General features: G+C 55.3%; 2 protein-coding genes across 3 annotated transcripts in view; both read right to left on the bottom strand.

Moving 5' to 3' along the window:
• LOC117651966 (Krueppel-like factor 5) overlaps positions 1–7,507 on the bottom strand; it is a 50,646-nt gene extending 43,139 nt beyond the window's left edge. The window contains exons 1-6 of the mRNA XM_034396593.1: positions 7,198–7,507; positions 6,795–7,101; positions 6,461–6,685; positions 6,145–6,389; positions 5,805–6,065; positions 5,370–5,467 (exon numbers count right to left, since the gene is read on the bottom strand). Coding sequence (XP_034252484.1) covers positions 5,370–5,467; positions 5,805–6,065; positions 6,145–6,389; positions 6,461–6,685; positions 6,795–7,101; positions 7,198–7,209 — 1,148 coding nt within the window. The 5' untranslated portion in view covers positions 7,210–7,507. The remainder of the gene's footprint in view (positions 1–5,369; positions 5,468–5,804; positions 6,066–6,144; positions 6,390–6,460; positions 6,686–6,794; positions 7,102–7,197) is intronic.
• A 1,295-nt stretch (positions 7,508–8,802) lies between these two features.
• Positions 8,803–18,863, bottom strand: part of LOC117651632 (cytokine receptor) — a 43,060-nt gene continuing 32,999 nt past the window's right edge. For both annotated transcript variants that reach the window (XM_034395813.1, XM_034395814.1), the window contains 18 exons: positions 17,307–17,554; positions 16,834–17,118; positions 16,615–16,753; positions 16,351–16,523; positions 15,772–16,264; positions 15,535–15,686; positions 15,297–15,439; positions 15,053–15,206; positions 14,810–14,962; positions 14,550–14,708; positions 14,296–14,459; positions 14,091–14,202; positions 13,838–14,002; positions 13,593–13,748; positions 13,350–13,510; positions 13,161–13,259; positions 12,936–13,082; positions 8,803–12,845 (listed from right to left, as the gene is read on the bottom strand). In XM_034395813.1, coding sequence (XP_034251704.1) covers positions 11,682–12,845; positions 12,936–13,082; positions 13,161–13,259; positions 13,350–13,510; positions 13,593–13,748; positions 13,838–14,002; positions 14,091–14,202; positions 14,296–14,459; positions 14,550–14,708; positions 14,810–14,962; positions 15,053–15,206; positions 15,297–15,439; positions 15,535–15,686; positions 15,772–16,264; positions 16,351–16,523; positions 16,615–16,753; positions 16,834–17,118; positions 17,307–17,535 — 4,248 coding nt within the window. In that variant the 5' untranslated portion in view covers positions 17,536–17,554 and the 3' untranslated portion in view covers positions 8,803–11,681. The remainder of the gene's footprint in view (positions 12,846–12,935; positions 13,083–13,160; positions 13,260–13,349; positions 13,511–13,592; positions 13,749–13,837; positions 14,003–14,090; positions 14,203–14,295; positions 14,460–14,549; positions 14,709–14,809; positions 14,963–15,052; positions 15,207–15,296; positions 15,440–15,534; positions 15,687–15,771; positions 16,265–16,350; positions 16,524–16,614; positions 16,754–16,833; positions 17,119–17,306; positions 17,555–18,863) is intronic.

Raw genomic sequence — 18,863 nt, 5'->3', positions numbered from 1 at the left:
CAGGACAATAGTGGCAAACTTGAGCCGAGTGCCGCCGGGGGCGACCACGCCGGCCACGTCAGGTGGAAAGGGGGAGGGAAGCATCCCCCCCCTCTCTCGGATTACCAGCCCGGAAGACGTAATGTGCTGCACTGCTACTGTGCTTGCAGGGTGCTAATGCAGTGGCTGCACCCAGCAAACTGTAGTTTCCGCCCTCCGCCGCGAACATTTCAGCGACACGCCGCCGTCTTAACCTCAAAGTCATCGCCAAGGGCTCATATTAATATTTTTTTCTTGGCCCTGCCGGAAATTCGCAGAACGTGGATAACATATTGGAATAGCTGGCGAGCCATATGGAGGATTGTCCCCGGCCCCGCCGCCGGCCCCGCTGGCCCCGGTATGCCATCTGGTATTCACAGTGGGTCTCCCGTCCGGCGACCGCCCCCTCTTTCCCCACCCGTCCCGCCCCTGGTTCCCGGCGTAGGCCTTCGGGCCTTCAGACAGGGTCCGAAATGCCTCACCTGGCCCCGCCAGCCAGCCAAAGGGCCTGGCGACTCCGCAGACCCTTTTAAACCGGCCACATTCCATCCCCCAGGCCGCCTGGCCGCTCGGCCGCTCGGCCGCTTTGGTCGTATCCGGCACACTTCCCGGCCGGCGGGCCGTCACGGCATGATAGCAATCCCCACAGGACGGACGCCCGGCAGAAGAAAAAAAGCTAGAGAGCAAAACTCATATGCTGTCCGCACTGATTGGTCACGCCGCGCGGCCATTTTGGCGCGTCCGGCGCGCCACTGTCACGGGCGTGCCCGGCGTGCACGCCAGGACGGCCAGGATGGGCCGCAGCATGTGTCGCCCCCAATTGGTACGCGAGCGTGCCGGCAGCGCCACCGCACAGTGGGCCAGAAGACCGGTGCAGGCGGCCAAAACTCTGGACGCGTTTTGAGCTGCAGAGTCGCTAAATGGGCCTCGAACCGAACGTGTGACCCCACCAATGGATTCCTCGTTCGGAGAGCAATCCATTGGTGGGGTCACACGTCCGGTTCGAGTCCCATTTAGCGACTCTGGAGCTCGAAACGCGTCCGGGATTTTGACCGCCTCCACCGGCCCACTGTGCGCCAGTGCCGTGCCGGCGGGCAGTGCACGCGCGAATCCGCGGCAAACACGTCCCATGAGTCACGGCTTTGGCTTCATATTTCCTCGGACACGCACGCACACAGGCGCACGCGGACACACACGGATTCACGCCCCCGCGCGGATTGGCCTCCAAATCCGCTTCGTGTGCGACAAGGACAGATTAGCGGTGCGATTCCAGCCTCCGTGATGGCCATTGCTCGTTTTCACAGTGCAGGCGATGGCGCCGATGCTGCTGCACTGCACAGCGCTGCTGAATTCCACATTCCAGTGGCGCGGGCCGGTCGGGGAGCGCGTGGGTGGATACGTTCTTTCGACCGGAAAAACGGTGCCTTCTACGCGGCCTCATTCGCCCCTACCAGTGGAAATCAAAACAGAGCTCTTGTTGTTTTCGTTGTTTGCGCTGTTGTTGTTTGCTCTTGTTTCGGGGGCGTGCAATAGTTTTGTCGGCCGGCCCGGCGTCTTGAGGAGGCTCACACACTAGAAGCACGCTGCGCGAACAGAGGCTGCGCGCCCTGCGCCGCCCTGCGCGCTCGCACTTCACTAACGCGTGGCACGGCATTCCCCTCTCTCCGCGGGGCGGGGCGGGGCGGGGCGGGGCGGGGCGCCTCATGAGCAAACTTTGCAGCTCTATCGTAGGGCCGGGACGCGGCAGCATCGGGCGGGGCGGGGCGGGGCGGGGCGGGGCGGGGCGGGGCGGGGCGGGGCGGGGCGTGTAGGGCGACGTTTACGTATGATGTGTTCCCATCCGAAAATAACAATGGCATTCCTGGCGTGCCGCCGCCGCGCCCCGCTCCGCCCGGACGGGGATAGAGGATCGTGGGTGGGATGACGGGATCGAGGGTGGGATGAGCGCGGGATCAAGAAGGCGGAGGGAAGGGGGAGGGGGGAGCCGTCCGGGGGGGGGGGAGCGTTGAAATGAGCTAGAAGCAGCGCAGGCAGCGAGGCTCCCGAGGTGACAGGGGAATTGGCGGCATTGGCAGGGAGGGGGGGGGTGAAAATTGAGGGTTGCAGGACACAGCGCGGCGGGTAGGGGGTGGAGGGGGGGAGGGTAAAAGGGGGCCGATACCGGCCGCATTCCGCGCGTGATGGCGTTGGCGTGGCCGGCCTCCGGCTGCCTCTGGCATGGCCCTGCCCGGCCCTGCCCGGCCCTGCCCGGCCCTGCCGCCGCTTGTTCGGCGCGCCAAAATATTTGCTGTTCGACGTTCGAACTACCGCCGCCGCCACGCCGCATAGTCGGGCAGGGCGGCCCTGCCCCGCCACTGCGAGCCGCGTCGGTGCAGCATCCTCATGGAAACCTCCGTGGGGAAAAACGGAACAGGAACAACGGACAGAATGAACAAAATGGGGTTTTACGGGGAGCTCGCGTGTCATAATGTATTCGGAAGGAAATCTCGACAGCGGCGGCGTCTGCGCTGCCGTGGTGGGGTGGGACGCTGGTCGGCGCTTTGGCAGTGCTTCGCAGTGCAGCGCGTCCAGGACCAGGCTGGACCAGGGTGGACCAGGGCGGCATTGAAATTAAGATGAGGTGCCGGCCGGATAGTGGCGGCTGGGGCCCGGCCCGAGTCCGGTCCACCCCTGTTTAGCCTGACCACTGCGATATAAATCCCGGAGGACCGTCCAGCACGGCCCGGCGCCTCGTCGCTCTGTCTCTGTCGCACCCCTCCGGGACGCCTCGCGAGTGCGAGAGAGACAGAGCGACGAGGCGCGGTTCGGACTCAGCCTGCCGTGGACAGCGCTGTCCTTGAGCTGCCCGCCGCACGGCCGGGCGCAGGCCGGCACTGGCCGACACACGTCCCCGTCGTGCCACGCCGCGCCACGCCACCGCGCTCCGAAATGCGAATTGAGGGACGGTTGCGTTCCGAAGCGCCTTTTCGGGGTGCTTGACGCGCTTGACGGACGTCACTTCGTGTCTATCGCCCTGCAGTGGTGATTCCGCAGCGGGGAGGGGGGGGGCGGCGATACCCCACGACACCACGGCCGCCTCGCGCCGCAGCGTCGGCCCTACCCCGCGGCGGGTACCACCGCTACCCCGCGCTCGAGAGACTTCTCACCCCGGCCTGGCGGGGTGCACCTCGCGCGTGGGGTAGCGACGACGGCAAGTCTGCAAACCGCACTGCGCATCCCGCAAGGCAACGGCACCGCGCTCCCGGACGATCCCCTGAAGAAAAGCCTTTACCGAACGGTCCGCCAGGCGACGCCGTCGTGGCCGCCCCGCCACCTCTGCCCTCGCCGAGCCGTTGAGCCGAGGCCGTTGGGCCGCTGGGGGACGAACGGAGCTTTCGTCGCTCTGTCCCTCTCGCACTCGCGGGGCAACCGTAGGGGTGCGAGAGAGGCAGAGCGACGAGGCGCCGTTCGGATTTAGCGTGACGGCGGGGCAGCCCCTAGCGGGTCGTCGTTTAATAACGCCGCCGATGGCGGCGCCTAGAGAGCCCCGGGGGAGCGGCGAGCGCGGCGAGCGCCTCTCCGCCTCCGCCACGGCGTGGACGGGCAGCCCCAGCGAGCCGCGTTGCCGCGCTCAGCAAGGGCTGCAAAGGCTGCAGGGCTGTCGCGGCGTAACTGCCTTGTTTTATAGTGGCGGCCGTGGCGTCCGAGGGCGCCTCGAAGGCGGCGAAGGCGGCGAGGGGCCGCGGGCTGGAAGGCTGGATGGCGGACCGGCCATCTCCGCAGCGCCGCGCCCCGCCAGCTGTCCGGGACCGGCACGTCCCTCGAGGAGCGTCGCTTCAGCCGTGGCCTTCCCTTCCCTTTCCTTCCCCGGCACTCACGGAGGGCTTTTTGCAGGGCCGGACGCCGGACGGACTGCGCGCCGGGAGGGCCGGGAGGGCCGGGACACCCAGGGCCTCCGCCGGGCGGAAGGGCGTCGCGGCGCCCCGGGATTTACGACTTGTTAATCCTGGCTGCGTGCGAGGGAGCGCCGAGCAGGGAGCGTGCCCTTTCGGCCGCCTGGACGCCCCGCCCGTGCGCGCCGCCGCCTGGACGGCCTGGACGCTCCGGGGTGCTTCGGACGCCCCCTGCTGGAGCCGCTGGAGCCGCTGGAGCTGCTGGCTGCCCCGGGGGTGCACCGGAAGGGACGGGGCGACGCGGCCAATCCATCATCAAAGGGCTGCGTGTGGAGGGCGGAGGGCGAGGGTGGAGGGCCGAAAGGCGCGGCGAGGCGCGCGGCGTGACGCTGCCTCGCGGACGGGACGGCGCGTGTCCCGTAATGAAATACCGCGCCGGCTCGCTCCAGGCGCTCCAGGCCAAACTGGCTGCCGGCGATACCCCGCGCGAGGCGACGCCGTCGAGGCGAGGGGTAGCGCCGCCGCGTCTTCAGCGTGCAGCATCAAGAGTCCCCCACCCGCAGCGAGAATATTCCCGGACTTTAGAGACTTTTGCAGGAATTGCGAATCATCTTCCGCCCGTTCCACAACGCCTCCTGAGGCTTCCAGGAACCCCCACTGCTCCTCCACCACCCTTCCAGACAGCCTCCAGGGAACATTCTCGCCGGACTGCCGCCACGCTGCAAGCGTCCAACTTTTCCACGCGTCAGCCAGTAAGCTGAAACTACGGTCATCATTAGTGCCTCGTGCCTTTTTTCCCAGCCTGCGAATGCGTAGGTACAAGCCGACATAGCACATGCGTAACAGCTCCAGGCCTGCATGGGCGGAGGCGAGGGTTGCGTTCGAAAAGCCCTTCCTGCCCCCCTCCCCCTCCCCTCCCCTCCCCCATGTTGATGCTGATGCGTTTGTCGTCGCGCCGGATGCAGTCTCCGGGCGCACCCCGGGGCCGCCGTGCCCCACCGTGCCGTGCAACGTCACGTCGGGGACGTGCTCGCGAATGCAAAGCAAAGGCGGTGACGTCACGGGACGGAGGCGTGCCAATCAGATCGTCATAGGGGGCGCGACACACAGTGGACACACCGGGCCCGTCGCAGGTCACACCACTGTTTCACGTTTCACCTAAAGTTGCGGACCGGTGAGTTCGGGGGTGGTCTTGTTAATTGAAAGCATCCCCCCCTCTCTTCGCCTGCTTTGAGACAGTGGAGACAGCATCGGCGAGAAACTCATCACACTTTATAAAATTACAAAAATAATACGAGAAGACGACTGCCGAGCTTGATTGACAGAGGCCAGCCTCGTCTTTCTTTAGTCTGTACAAAAATAAAATTGAATAATTTGTCCTTGAACAATGACTTTGTCGGGCACTTGTCCGCTCACTGGCGGCGGGTGGCGGTGTGGGCGGCGTTGGGCTTGGCGCCGCCCTGCCCCCGCGGCCCCGACGCCGGGGCGCCGCGCCGCTCCTGCAGCCACCGGTGCCGCCGGTGCACCTTGAGGTGCTTGGCGAGGTGGTCGGAACGCGCGAACCGCTTCTCGCAGATCTGAAACAAGACAACCGTCGTCCGAGTTAGGTCAGGTTAGGTTAAGTTAGGTTAGGTTAGGTTGGGCAACGTGGGGCCAAAGTGACACGTGACACGCTTCGCGGGGTCTCCCAGTGTAGAGTGTCCCTTGATTGCTCTCCAGTCGGCACAGCCCTCTCGGCACAGCCCGGTCACAGGGCTAATTGAACGCGGTTCACGCTTGCGCGGAGTCTCAGTTCAGTGCCGCTCCCTTGATTGCTCCCTGGTCGTCACAGGCCGCCCCGCCCCGCCCCGTCACAGGGCTAATTGAACGCGGCTTCCGTTTGGACGCACGGACGGCAAGGACGTACTACACTACCTTGCACTGGTAGGGCTTGACGCCGGAGTGCGAGCGCCGGTGGCGGGCCAGCTCGTCGGAACGCGAGAACCGCCAGCCGCAGCCCGGCCAGGTGCAGGCGAAGGGCTTCTCGCCGGTGTGGCGCCGCAGGTGCGCCTTGAGGTGCGACGACTTGGCGTACAGCTTGCCGCAGCCCGCGAACGGGCACGCGAACACCTTGTCGTCCGCGGCGGCCAGCTCGGCCAGCTCGGGCAGCCAGGGGCTCGACGACGACGCCTTGGCCTTCAACAGCAACCGTCAGTGTACCAGTCCTCGGTTCGATTCCCGCCCCAGACTCAAATTTGCGTTTCGCGGTGCTAACCGATTTGCTGTAGTCGTGCGCCGCCAGGGCGAGCGCGGCCTCGGTGGAGCGGTGGGCGGTCCGCTCGGCCCGCTGCCGTCCGGGCCGTCCGGGCCGCGGACTCGGCGAGTGCGTCGACGAACCGGCCGGTGTGGGCGCTGGCGGCGGTCTTGCTGGCGAGCAGGGTGACGGCCGTGACGCCGCGGAGTCCACCGAGCTGGGCGGCGGGGGTTGCGACCACGGCGACCGGTAGTGCGTCGACGGCGCTGCGTCGGCAGAATCAAAGGTCACGAGGAGTTGGAAATAAAATGCGGATTTGGCGGGTGGACCGGCTTACCGCAGGGGTAGTGGCTGGCGAGGGCGGGGAGGTCCACGCCGAGCACCACCAGCGGGGCATACATGAGCTGCTCGGCGCTCTCCCTCAGGAAGCCGTCGCAGAACTCGGTGCACAGCGCGGTGCGCTCGGGCAGCGCCAAGTGCGTCGAGTCCGCGTCGCCCTCCAGCAGGAAGTCCAGGTCCTTGTCCAGCTCCGGGAACTCCTCCACCCACGGCGACGACGAGTCTGTCGGCAGCGCGCGCCACTGTCAAGTGAGCCGTCTTCACGGTCGACCCCCAAGTGAAAAGGACGCCTTCGGTGGGGTCCGAACCGCAGCACCGCAGCCGCACCCTACCTATCGAACTGTACGAGTCGGACCAAAACTGGCAGCCAACCTGGGCGGGGCTGAGGGGGATGGCGGGGACGCCGGGGCTGAGGTCGGCGTCGTGGGCCAGCAGCAGCGGCGGCCCGGCCTTGGAGAACGCGCCCCAGCACATGGAGGCCTCCGTCGCGCCGTACATGTTGGGGCTGGGGGTGCCGGGGCCCGGGACCGGCACGGCGGCAGGGGCGCCCAGCAGTCCCAGCACCGGGGGCAGCTCGCCCAGCTCCGCGGTCAGCGCATCAGCCGCACCAGCGCCCCTGTACGCGAACCCGGCCATCACCTGCAACCACAGCGCGCCAAACTCAAAGCACAATTCCAGAATGTCAGAGCAAGCCTCGTCGGGATCACCCCGTCCAAGTCGTGCCCTGCCCCTCACCTGAATCGTCATGTCGACGACTTCCCTTCCCGCCCCTTGTCAACACAGCCGGGCAGCGCCGAACCGCGAGGCGCGCGGCGGCCTTCCTCGCCCTTATCGACACAGGACTGCACACTGCGGGCCGCGGCCTTTCGCGACTTTGGCAAGGCCCGGCCCGATAAGTGGAGTGCCAGTCCGCAGTGTTCCGCGGCGAGGCTCGGGTAGGGTTCTCCACTCCACAGCGAGCAAGCACCAGAAGGCGGCAAGCGGCGTGCAGCATGCAGCATGCAGCATGCAGCTCCAGCGCACTTGGCTGCACTGTCGCGGCTCCGCGGCGTGCCCACACTGCCCACGCGGTTGCCCTTGTTATCGTAACAAATACTTACCATTCATGCCGGGCTGGCGGGGCTGGCGGGGCTGGCGGGGCGAGGAGGGGGGCGGGGAGTCGCTCCTTCTCCTCCTTCTTCTTCCGCTCCTTGTTGCACAGCGAGTCCTTCCCCTTTCTCCGTACAGTGACGCGGGGCCGCCACTCCCTTGACACGCGGCGCGACGGCGCGACTTGCCGACTATCTCGAGACTGTTATTCCAGATTCCAGGCCGTGGTGGTATCCGGCCCCCATGTTGCCCCCATGTTGCCCCAGGGTCCAGGCCCAGGGTGCAGGCCTCGCTTCCGCCACTTCGGCGAGCAGGCCGAGCCGTCTGCAGTTGATACGAACGGAGTAATGCACTAGTCAGCGGCGGTCGGATGCGATACACGGCCTCCGGCCGGACCGGGCCGTCGTCGCGGTCCTCGGCGCGGTGCTCGTCGGCGACCTCGAGACCACGCACTGTCGCCCGGGGGCCTCTGAGTCCTGACGGGGTCCTGGCCTGCCGGAGTGTGTGTGTGTGTGTATGCCGCCGCAGTAGTGCCCCGCGTGTGAGCTCCATGTACCCCCCTCTTTTTGTCTCGTTCCCTTTAATTTTCCACCAAACCAGTCACAGTCCCCCCCCCCTCTTCCGCCATCGCGCCTATCTCCCCATGGCTCATGGCTCGGTACGCGCGGTGCCTGGTGCCGGTTTAGCAGCAACGCACGTCTGATCGGTGTCTCTGGTCCTCGTCATCCCCGTCGCGCGGTGCTATCTCTCTCCCGCTCTCTCGCACCATCAGTCGGGGAACAAACACTGAATACCCTACAGGGTTTCAGCAAATGCCCTCGTGTTTGGTGGGCGAGGGAAATTCCAGAGCGTCGTGCGTCTTGCGGTTCAAACCGTTCAAACCCAGCAGCGGCCCGCGGGCCACCGCGGTCCACCCTCCACGAGACAATCTCGTGTGGCGTGTGGCAATCTCTCCTTTTGATACGTGAGAAGTTGAGTCGAGTGACAGACTATTCGCTTCGTGCCTCTGCCTGCGAGAGTGCCTTTGTGTGAGTTTGAGAGTGTGTCCTCGTTATCTCGTCGACGTCCTGGCTTCGGTTCTGGATGCTGTGCAGACCATGTGTCACTCTGTGCGGCTGGTGCGCTCGCCTAGATCCATCTCTGTCACTCTCATACGCTGGCGGAAAAGCGACTCATGCTCTTTTGAAGATTCACTATCTGGATGTAGTGTGAAGTGATGGGTTAAAAAAGCGAAAGCCAGTTTCATGTATCTTGATAGAATTTATTTATTTTAATTTTATACACTTATGTACATGAGTTATTTTACACATGCATATCATTGGTCCTGGCTCCTTCCACAACTTTAAACATTTATCATTTCAATTAACTATAACATATTTTGGCCGAACCAAGAAACACACATAGGACACCTGTAGAGTTTTACATTAATCAGTCGGCAAATTAATATCAGCTGGTCTACTTAAATGTTTGTCATTAGGATAGAGGCCCAGGACTGGGTGCCTGTCCCAATGAAAATATTTAATCCACACAAACACTGTGACATCACAGCATTTGGTCACGATAAAACGGCACAGCTTGACTTGTAACACAATTCTCCACAACACATTAAATGAAAAAAATTAATGAACGTGAAATACAAACATATTAAAAACAAAAACAACTCACAAGATATAACAAAACAGGACTATTTGTGGAAGTAGCCTGACAATTAGATACATTATCTGCAATTCAACAGGAACAGAAAATAAATTGCCTATTTATAAACATTTATGTTTGCAGTACGTTCACAATAGGACTCCTTCCTTCATTGTAAGTAAATCCAGAACAATGTCACATATCACATAAATACCATAAAAATTTAATATCTTCATTCAAAACTTTAAGACTTGGGGTGCCCAAACAAACCCCAACAAGAGCAAGACTTTGCATATAATTGAATCTATTTTCAGCATGAGTAATCATGGGCACTGTGTCATAGTGCAAGTACACAATTCACAAAACAAAAGTTATCCAGATGAAAGAGATATCTTTTAAGATGAATGTTGAGACAAAGTAAAATTAATGGAACATTAAAGAACCCTACCAATTTGAATGTGCTAAGACCACATATTGATATATCATGCCTAGTTTACATTTAACATAAACAGCACATAGAATTACATGAAACAGAGGTATTGGACAACTATTGTGATAAATTTAAGAATCCAACTCTAAAAGTTACACTTTGTCTTCAAGACAAAATTGCATACATCCATAATTCTGATCACTGGGTCAAAACAAATGCTCTTAAATCTTTGAAAAGAGACATAGCCAGTAATACTGCTGAACCCTTATTAATGTCAAAGAGGGCTAGCAAATGGTCTAGAAAGTGAAGGACGGTGCAAAGAGGTAAACATTTATAAAGAATGTGACTTCAAAGTTAATTAAGTAAAGAGAGTTTGAAAACCATCAAGTGACATGAAACATAATTTAGGCTTAGTCTCAATGACCATTAAGAATATGGAAACCCCATTACAAGTTAAATTTGGAATATTTATTTAAAAATATACATTTAAAGAACAGAAAAAATAGCTCAGAGAGATCACAATGAAAATTTGAGAATTACCCTATAATACCCATAAAAACTTTTGGATCCCATTCTAGAATCACACACTGACCAATCACAACATTTAACACACAATACACTTAAAGAGGTCTGAATATATGAAGAAAATTTACGAGCAATCTACATATGAGCAAACAATAGTGGTCCAATACACAAGAGAGGAGAATTCCAAATTGACATAAAATACAGTTTGGTAAATATATTTTTTAAACTTTATCCACAAAACGCCACCTCATAAAAGACTGGTATAGTCATAGATTTGTCTTTTGGAATAAATTTGTTTATATAAAAGATAGAGAACATTTAACATTTAGAAGTCAAAGAAAATGCACACCTAAATTTGACTGATGTAATCCTAAGACCTAATCAAAGACCCATGTAAATATTCAATGTACAGGGTGGTGCATGGTACATTTGAATGTGAAATTAAACAGACTGACCCCTAACAGAATCAGCTCATAAAACTGTAAAAAGTAAATTTACATTGAAAACTGGGGACAACACTTAATAAGCACAACACTGTAAAGCACAATACAGTTGATTAAAACAAGCAACACTCATATGGGTTTATAAGACAGAACTATGCATAATTTGAAAGTTTTCATTTTTCTAATCTGAAAACCTTGATAGAATGTTGTATCTCTAAGTCAAGTAGCACCATGCTTGAAATTGCTTCAGCAGTAATGCCAAAGAGGAAAGAAGCTACACAACACCCTAATTGGCCATAAATTTTCACACATGCAAAGATGAGATTCATTTCTTCACAAAAGAAAACAAAATGACTGGAAGGAACTAATGGACTTACTTGCATGAACAATAGCAACAGAAAATGGCACATACTTTTGCAGTCAAAAAAATAAATGTACAAAATTGCAAAACAACCTCACATACAATAGCTGTGTACAAAACAAACAAATAACATCTAAAATCGTCTGGGAGTACCAATAGTTCCTTAAACTAAAAATTATCTGTAAAAGTTTCAGGTACAGATCCGTTAAATTATAAATTAAAAATGTACACTTATCACTGGTATAAATAAAAACCGGTTCGTGGATATGAACTGATCCTCACTGATACTGCTCATTTCAATCCTCAGAACATGTGGCACTATAACATCACAATTAGTAACGGTTACATTAAATTTATACAATTGTGTTACATAAAGACATACAGTATCAACAGAAACATTTACTTACATCAATAACATTTTATACACGTAAGTGGTGCATATCAGGAACTAGGAATGAGCTTCAAAGCAGGTCTGGCCTTTTAGCAATAGTCGTATGAGCTCGATGATACAGTACAGCCAGTTCAGCGTTGCAGGAATTTCTTAGAGCGCAAAGTGCACAGCAGGTAAACAATAGAAGGAGCAAAACAGGCAGCGCGGAGGAGGAGGGAGGAGGCAGCAGGGGCACGTCACCACTCACTTGAAATCACAGATCACAAACCAGTCGAACGACACGGACTGGGCCAACAAGTTAGTCCACGGCGGCATGGCGGTCGCGGCACTAGAATCACAGACTAACTACTCCACCACACTGGGCGCCTTGGCGCTATGCGCCTCCAGATGTCTATGCGGCACGTACCCCGAGGACGCCGCCATCACCACGGGCATGGCCACGGGCAGGGCCTTGGGCACCGGCCGAGTGACGGCCACCGAGTCTCTGTCTCTGTCGCTCACCCGGCAGTACGCCTTGGGCGGCACGGGGTCCAGCACCACGAGCGGGGCGTTTGGGGCGTTCCTCGCCACCTCGCGCTCCCCCGTCAGCACGTACTCGTGCGGCGCCACGCCGGCCTGCGCCTGCTTCAGCATGTCCACCGTCTGCGGCGTGGGCGCCGTCTGCGCGCCCGGCGAGGCCGTGGCGGGCGGCGCCTTGTGGGGCTTGTGCCTCGGCACGGCCGCGCCCGCCGTCCCCGTCACCACGTAGCCCCCCGCGTTCGCCGCGTTCGCCGCGTTCGCGCTCAGGGCAGGTTCTGTCCGACTAGGCCTCATCCCCACACACTCCTGGACGCCGGCCTTGACGTAGCCGCCGGCCTGCTGCTGCTGCTGCCCCAGCCGCTGGAAGGGCTCCTCCCAGCTGCCCTCGCACTCGGGCGTGAAGGCCTCCTTGGAGGAGGCGGGGGCCACGCTCGCCGGCGCCGCCCCCGTGCCCGTCTTGACGTACCCCTTGGCGGTGGGGGTGACCGGCTGGGGCTGCGGCGCCCACATCAGCGACGTGGGCGGGTGCGCCACGTAGCCGTTGCTCTGCCCCATGGCCTGCTTGGCTTGCTTGGCCTGCTCGGGCAGCCCGGCCGGCGCGGGCACCGGGACCATGGTGGGCATGGGCAGGGCCTGCGCCGTCTCCAGCGGCACGTAGCCGCACGACTGCGGCACCTTCTTGTCGACGCGCTCCGGGATGCTGGCGGACGAGGGCCAGCTGGTGAGGCTCAGCACAGTGTACCCCGGCTCCAGCTCCGTCAGGTTGGGCGTGCTGCGGACGTCGCTCTTGCCGGCGTGGGCAACGCTCACGCTCGCAGCGCCCTTGCTGGAGCCGGAGTTGCTGCCGCCCGAGTTGCCGCACGGGTAGGGCTCGTCCCAGATGGGGCACTTGGCCACCTGGCCCTGGCGCTGGCCGCCGTGGCCGCCGTGGCCCATGGAGCCGGAGTCCGAGGCCGCCTCCCAGGACGGGTCGCCAAAGCCCGGCTCGTTCTGGAATGCACAGCGGCAAAGGAAAGACGTTAGTGGCATTCTACCTAGGAGTTTAACCTCTGCAGTGGTGAGCATTTTATGCGGACGCACCCTGTCAACTTCAGTTCCAGAGTCCGAAGAGATGTGAGTGCCAGACGTGGCAGAAGAAGAGACACTCTCATGCCCCGAACTGCAACCACTGCTGTCACCGCTTAAATTCCGGTCATGGTGGTGATCATCCTTTTGCTGGAGAAGGCGCTGAGAAAGTAATCGTCGTCAGTAACCACATAAGCAGTTAGGCAGTAAATTTGAAAGACAAAAAGAAATAGCTGTTACCTCTTCATCAGCTGCTGGGCAGAGACCATGAGGTGGTTTGCTGTCATGGTTGTGATTGCCCCACGGATGCATCTTGAAATCCTGATCTCGTTCCGGTTCCTGAATAGGCAAACAAACAATAACAGATTAAATTTAACAGTTATTTAAACAGGGAATAGGGATCTTATAAAAATATAATGAGTCACTTACCAGGGGAAGGACAATGCCAGGGGGTAACTTGACTTCCACATCACGCATATCCTTGCATTTGTACCACAGCCGCCGACCCAAACAAATGAGAATGCAACTGATCACCATACACACCGATATCATAAGTACATAAATGGTTATCTTCAGGACTTGAGGAAGATCTGAAACAGCACATAGAAACAAAAATTAGACAAACAAACTTAATATAGAAAAATGTGCAAGTGAGGACCTGACTCGACCTACCATTCGTGTAACAGCTTCCTTCACCAGGACTACTCCATTTCCCCCTGTACTTGTTGCGAGGGTTGTTGGGGTCTACATTCACAGCGCGTACGGTGAAGGAATAAGGCTCATTCAGCCGTTCACTGCACCCATCAATGCGTACCTGCACTGAAGTGTCTGTGAAGAGAGAAGGAATATCACGTAAGTAAATACACTCAATGACAGGGGGAGGACTATCATATCATTAGAAAACCTAAATTCCTTACTCAGAGTCTCTCGAATCTCACTGCTAGTGTTATCTCCACCTGGGTGAGTAATGTTAACTTCATAATAGTCCAGAAGGCCAGAAGGACGAGCAGGGTGATCCCACGTAACCAAAAGGAGAGACTGGTTCAAGAATTGAACATTGGGAGCATTCACAATACCAGGTTCTGAAAAGAAGTACGGTGTTAGCACATGATGACTCTCAAACATTCATGCAAATAAAAACAGGAAAGAAAAATTTATGGGTTTCGTTACCTCCTATCTTTGTTTCGGCAAGAAGTGGTGGAGACATGTCAGAACACACAAATGTGCAGGCAGCCACGCTTATACTGTAGTTGTAGTAACTTGTGAGGTTCTCCAAAACAAGCTGAAACAAACACAAAAGAGTTAGATTCAGAGCTGATACAGATATGGAAATCATGAGATATAAAAAAGCAATTACTCAAAGAAGAATACTAACCTCCTGCTTTTTCTGGTTGTCATTATTCTTGGTGATGACCTTGCCATCATAGTGCACTTCATACTTTGTGATGACACCATTCTTTTCCTCTGGGACGTTCCATGTGATGGTGACAGTTGTATTCGTAATGTTGACAATAGAAACATTCTGAGGTGGAGAGGGGGCTGGAAAAAATAAGAAACAACATAAGATTAGATAAGTCAAATTCGCTTCAGCTAATGACAAATAAAGCAACTTTGTTCATGTGACCTCACCTGCTTCAAGAGTGACATTAAGAAGCGGATCACTTGGCAAACTCTCGCCACCACTGCTGATCACGGCAATAGCAATGGAATATGTTGTGTATGGTCTTAATCCTGTAAGGTTTGTGAAGCTTTGCTGTGGATCCATGACAGTCACATTTTGGTTGGGAGCTGCAAGAAAAATTAAAATAGTAAATGTCACAAAATATTTAAAAAATTATACAAACTAAATAAGAAAATTAAAGAAAAATATGCAAGAAGAAAATACATACTCTTGCACTCTGTTCCTTTGTGCAAAGCTGGGCAATAGTAAACATTGAAACCAGTAACAAGTCCATTACGGTCCAAACAATCCAGGTTCCATACCAACTCCATGAATGTGGACCCAACTCTCTTAACCCAAACATTTTTCATCTTCTGGATAGCTGTAAATTTTAAACAAAAGACAAGTCAGTAACATGACTCAGCATATACTGCATTTTAAAGCATTAAACAGACACAACAAGAATACTTACGTTTGTTATAAAGGATTGTACAAGAGGCCCAGACCATACCACTGCTGGCATTGTAAGTGTTAGCAGACACAGCAAACTGATACGACTTGTCATCTTCCACGGTCATATTCTTCATTGTGATGTTGCTTGGCACGTGAGTCCAATTGAGATATCCCTAAAAGGATAAAAAAAAACATTAAGCACATTTGCTTCACAAAAACACAGATTGAAAAAACAAAAGAAGAAATTAAAAAAATCTACTTACAGAGCACATGTGGTCATAAATACTATCACACCAAAATATAGTATAGCTGTGAATGTTCTGCTCTGTCGTAGGAGGCTTCCATGACAGTTCATAAGTACCATTCTCATAGAAGACTTTGGTTACTGAAAGAGGCCCTGGGGGTACTGCAAAAAAAAAAAAAAAAAAAAAAAAAAAAACAGCATTAGACAAATTACTAGGCAAAACACTCAATGCAAAGGACAAATTTGAGGTGTCCTACCTTGCTGACGCTCGGGTATGATAATTTTACTGCTGTTGACGGACTGTCCCAGTTTATTAACAGAAAAAATGCGGAAGTGCAAGCTTTTGTTGAGATCTACTTTTGAGAGCCTGGCATGTTTCTTAGTGAGTTCTGTTGCCCACTTTTTGGACCTGATAGAGGAAATAAAAATTATAATTAAATTCAATTATTAACAAAAGTAAAACCACACACAAGATTAGAATACCAAATACTTACACATCACCATTTTCTTCAACATCAACAATTCTGTAACCAAAGTCATCTCCATTCTGGAGGAAATCCGGAATGGTTTGCCAGTAAATGAACACATCTCTACTGTCAACATGATTGTACACTTCAAAGCTACCAATGTCTGTTCTTGGCGGTGCACCAGGTAAATCTGGCTTAGTCTTAACAGTTATAGCAGCAGGAGCAGACCACAGCTTGTCATCATAAGGATTTGCCTTGGCAGATTTAAGATAAACCCGGATGTCATAAAGTGTGTTTGCATACTTCAGAGAAGTAATGTTAAGTTGGTTGTCATTGGTGTCAAGTTTTCCTGTGTCAACCCTATGCCATGACTCCCGCGACTCCCACTGAGGTAAATATTCAATCCTCTGAACAAGCCCAGGTGGGAAGTTTGGCATAGGATACGGAAGAGACCATTCCAAGTGTGCACTGTATGCTGTTTTGTTAATCACTTTCAAATTCTCAGGCTTTCCAGGGATGACTACAAACAGAAAAAAAAAAAAAGTTTAGATTACCAAAAATAAATTACTTAGACATAAGTTAAAAAAATTAATACAAGGTTCTTACCATTTGCATAATGGTTGAATTTGTGGAGATAAGTTGCATTGTTTAAGTGATTGACACCTTCAATCATGAAAAGGTATGACTCGTATGGTAGTCTGTATTGAGGGTTGGAATTCTCAGCCCATTGACACATATCTCTCTGTAAATCAGAGTCGTCTGGACACGCATACTTAGTCCTAAAAATGGGGGGAAAAGAAGAGAGTTAACATTAGAACACCCATCAAGAAGCCAAGATTCAAAACAATGAATAATGTTGTGATAACTCACCTTCCTCCTGCTCTTCCAGGCAATCGGTACCAAATTGTATACCTCGTTTTCACGGGATTGGGTTTCTTCTCCCAGCTGCAGGTCAAGTTTTGCCAATTTTGAGATACACAATTGAAGTCCTTGACATCCAGAGGTGGATCTAAAGGTACAGGAAAAGCAAAATTAGTCCCCAGCCAGAAAAATTAACTTTACAATACAATCATTACTTTCTATACTCACATCCCACTGACACTTTATTGAGACAGACTACCTCCTCCTGCGCTGTCTTATACTGTGACAGTTTGCAGTAGTACATGTAGCTGGATACATTAGGCCGCATAGACAGTTTGAGTGTCGTCTCATTGATCACCTGCAGATACTCTGGGCTCACAGACATATTCTGCCGATAGAACCTGAGGTGGGTCGCATTTCTTCCTTTGGTAGATGAATGTGTCAAGTTCAGCACACAGTACAATTCCAGCAATTCTCCTTCCTGGAGGATGATATCTCCCTTTGGTATTGTCTCTGCAAGTAGGTAAGAAACATAGAAAATTTAATGACAAGCCATAAAAAGAGGAACCCGTTAGTTTGGGTTTCAGAGCTTCACAAAAAGCAGCAGCTTCCTTGGTGTCTCCACCCTCAGGTGGCGCATTTCAACGTCACCTCGGGTTCAAACGCCAGGCAGGACGCTCCCATTTCGGCGGCAGACTTACCTCCAGGTGTGGACAGGCCCGGTCCACAGGTGGATTGGGCGGCGAGCTGCTGCACGAAGAGCAGCAGGGACAGCCCCACCACCAGGTGGACGGGGAGCTGGGGCAGGGAGCGCAGAGAGGAGAGCAGCGGCGCCCGCGCCCTCCAGGCCGCACTCCCGTGGCTGCCGTGGCTGCCGTGGCTCCGGCCGGCCGGGGGGCGGCCCGGCGGTCTCGTGGCCGAGGGCGTCATGGCTAACACCCGCTCATCTCTGGAACAGCAAACAGGGGCGGAAGGCCGTTAGCGAGGAAGCAACCCGACACCGGGCGGCACGTTATTACACCGCTCCGGGGCCTCGACGACGACGTCGGCCGCCCCGACACGTGGCAAGGCGACAGCGGTGACGTAAGGCTGCCCGGAGGCTGCCCGGAGGCTGCCCGGAGGCTGCCCGGAGGCTGCCCGGAGGCCCGAAGCCTCGGCCAAAGCAGCAGACTCGTTCCCCGTCTCCCTCGTACCTGTAGGGGACGCCCCACGAGTGCGAGAGAGACAGAGCGACGAAGGCGGCAGTGTCGCGTAACGCTATCTGGAGGGTCGCGAGCGCGAGGCGCGCGAGGGCCGCGAAGGCCAAGGCTAAGCCCGCGCATGGCGAGCAGGCCCAGCACCGCACGGGGAGGGGCGGTCCAACACTAACACAAAATCTTTATTTAGCTGTCTTTGACGGAGGGGCGGCCGGGGCAGGCAGGCCAGGCGGGCCGCGTGCTCCGGACATGTTTCCCAGTTTACCCCGTACAGTAGTGTAGCGGCACGCCGGCAGCCAGGCAGGCAGCCAGCCAGGCAGGCAGACGAGTGAAAGGGCGACCCTGCGGACACGCCTGTGGCGCCGGGGCCGGCCGACTGTGCGTATGCGTCAAACTCGAAAAAAAAAAATCAAAAAGGGCGTGCTGGAACCAGAAGCACCAGCAGAGGACAGGACAAAGGGAAAGTGGCTCTGGAGGGCTCTAAGGGCCGGCGAAGGGGAAGCGGCATCGCGCAGGCACTGCCTATGGCGCTTACGGCGGCGTCACACTCGGCCGCCCCGCCCCGCCAAGTCGTCATCGAAGACGTACGCGGCCACCTGTGGTAATTGGCTTGTTAGAGGCAGGGACCCCCCCCCCTCCTCCTCGAGGGTATCGCCTCGCGTTCCTCGCAGCCACGCCGCGCTGCGCCGCCACGCCCTACACTGTTATTGGCAGCCGGCCGCCAGCTGATATGATAAGGCGAGCAGCGCACACACTCAGGGTACTAATTCCACCTACGTTGGATCTAATCAATTTCGCTTCGACAACAGTGAAAAAAATGATTTAAAAAATGATTTTTTCCCCCCTTTCAGAAGACCGAGACAGATACGCTTCGCCTCATTCTACCCCCGGTTACTCTTCTCTTGCGAGCACACAAAATAAATATGGCGAAAGAAAAATATAAAACGGATGAAAAGACTGACACGCACACTCACACACACACGCACACACACACACACGCACACACACACGCGCGCTGGTGGCGACGACATAAGCCGGACATAGTGGCTGGGGCTTCGGCGG

Source organism: Thrips palmi, unplaced genomic scaffold (assembly GCF_012932325.1).
Source record: "Thrips palmi isolate BJ-2018 unplaced genomic scaffold, TpBJ-2018v1 HiC_scaffold_6, whole genome shotgun sequence".
Lineage (NCBI taxonomy): Eukaryota > Metazoa > Arthropoda > Insecta > Thysanoptera > Thripidae > Thrips > Thrips palmi.
Note: the sequence above shows the minus strand (reverse complement) of the source record. Positions and strands in the feature narration are given on the sequence as shown.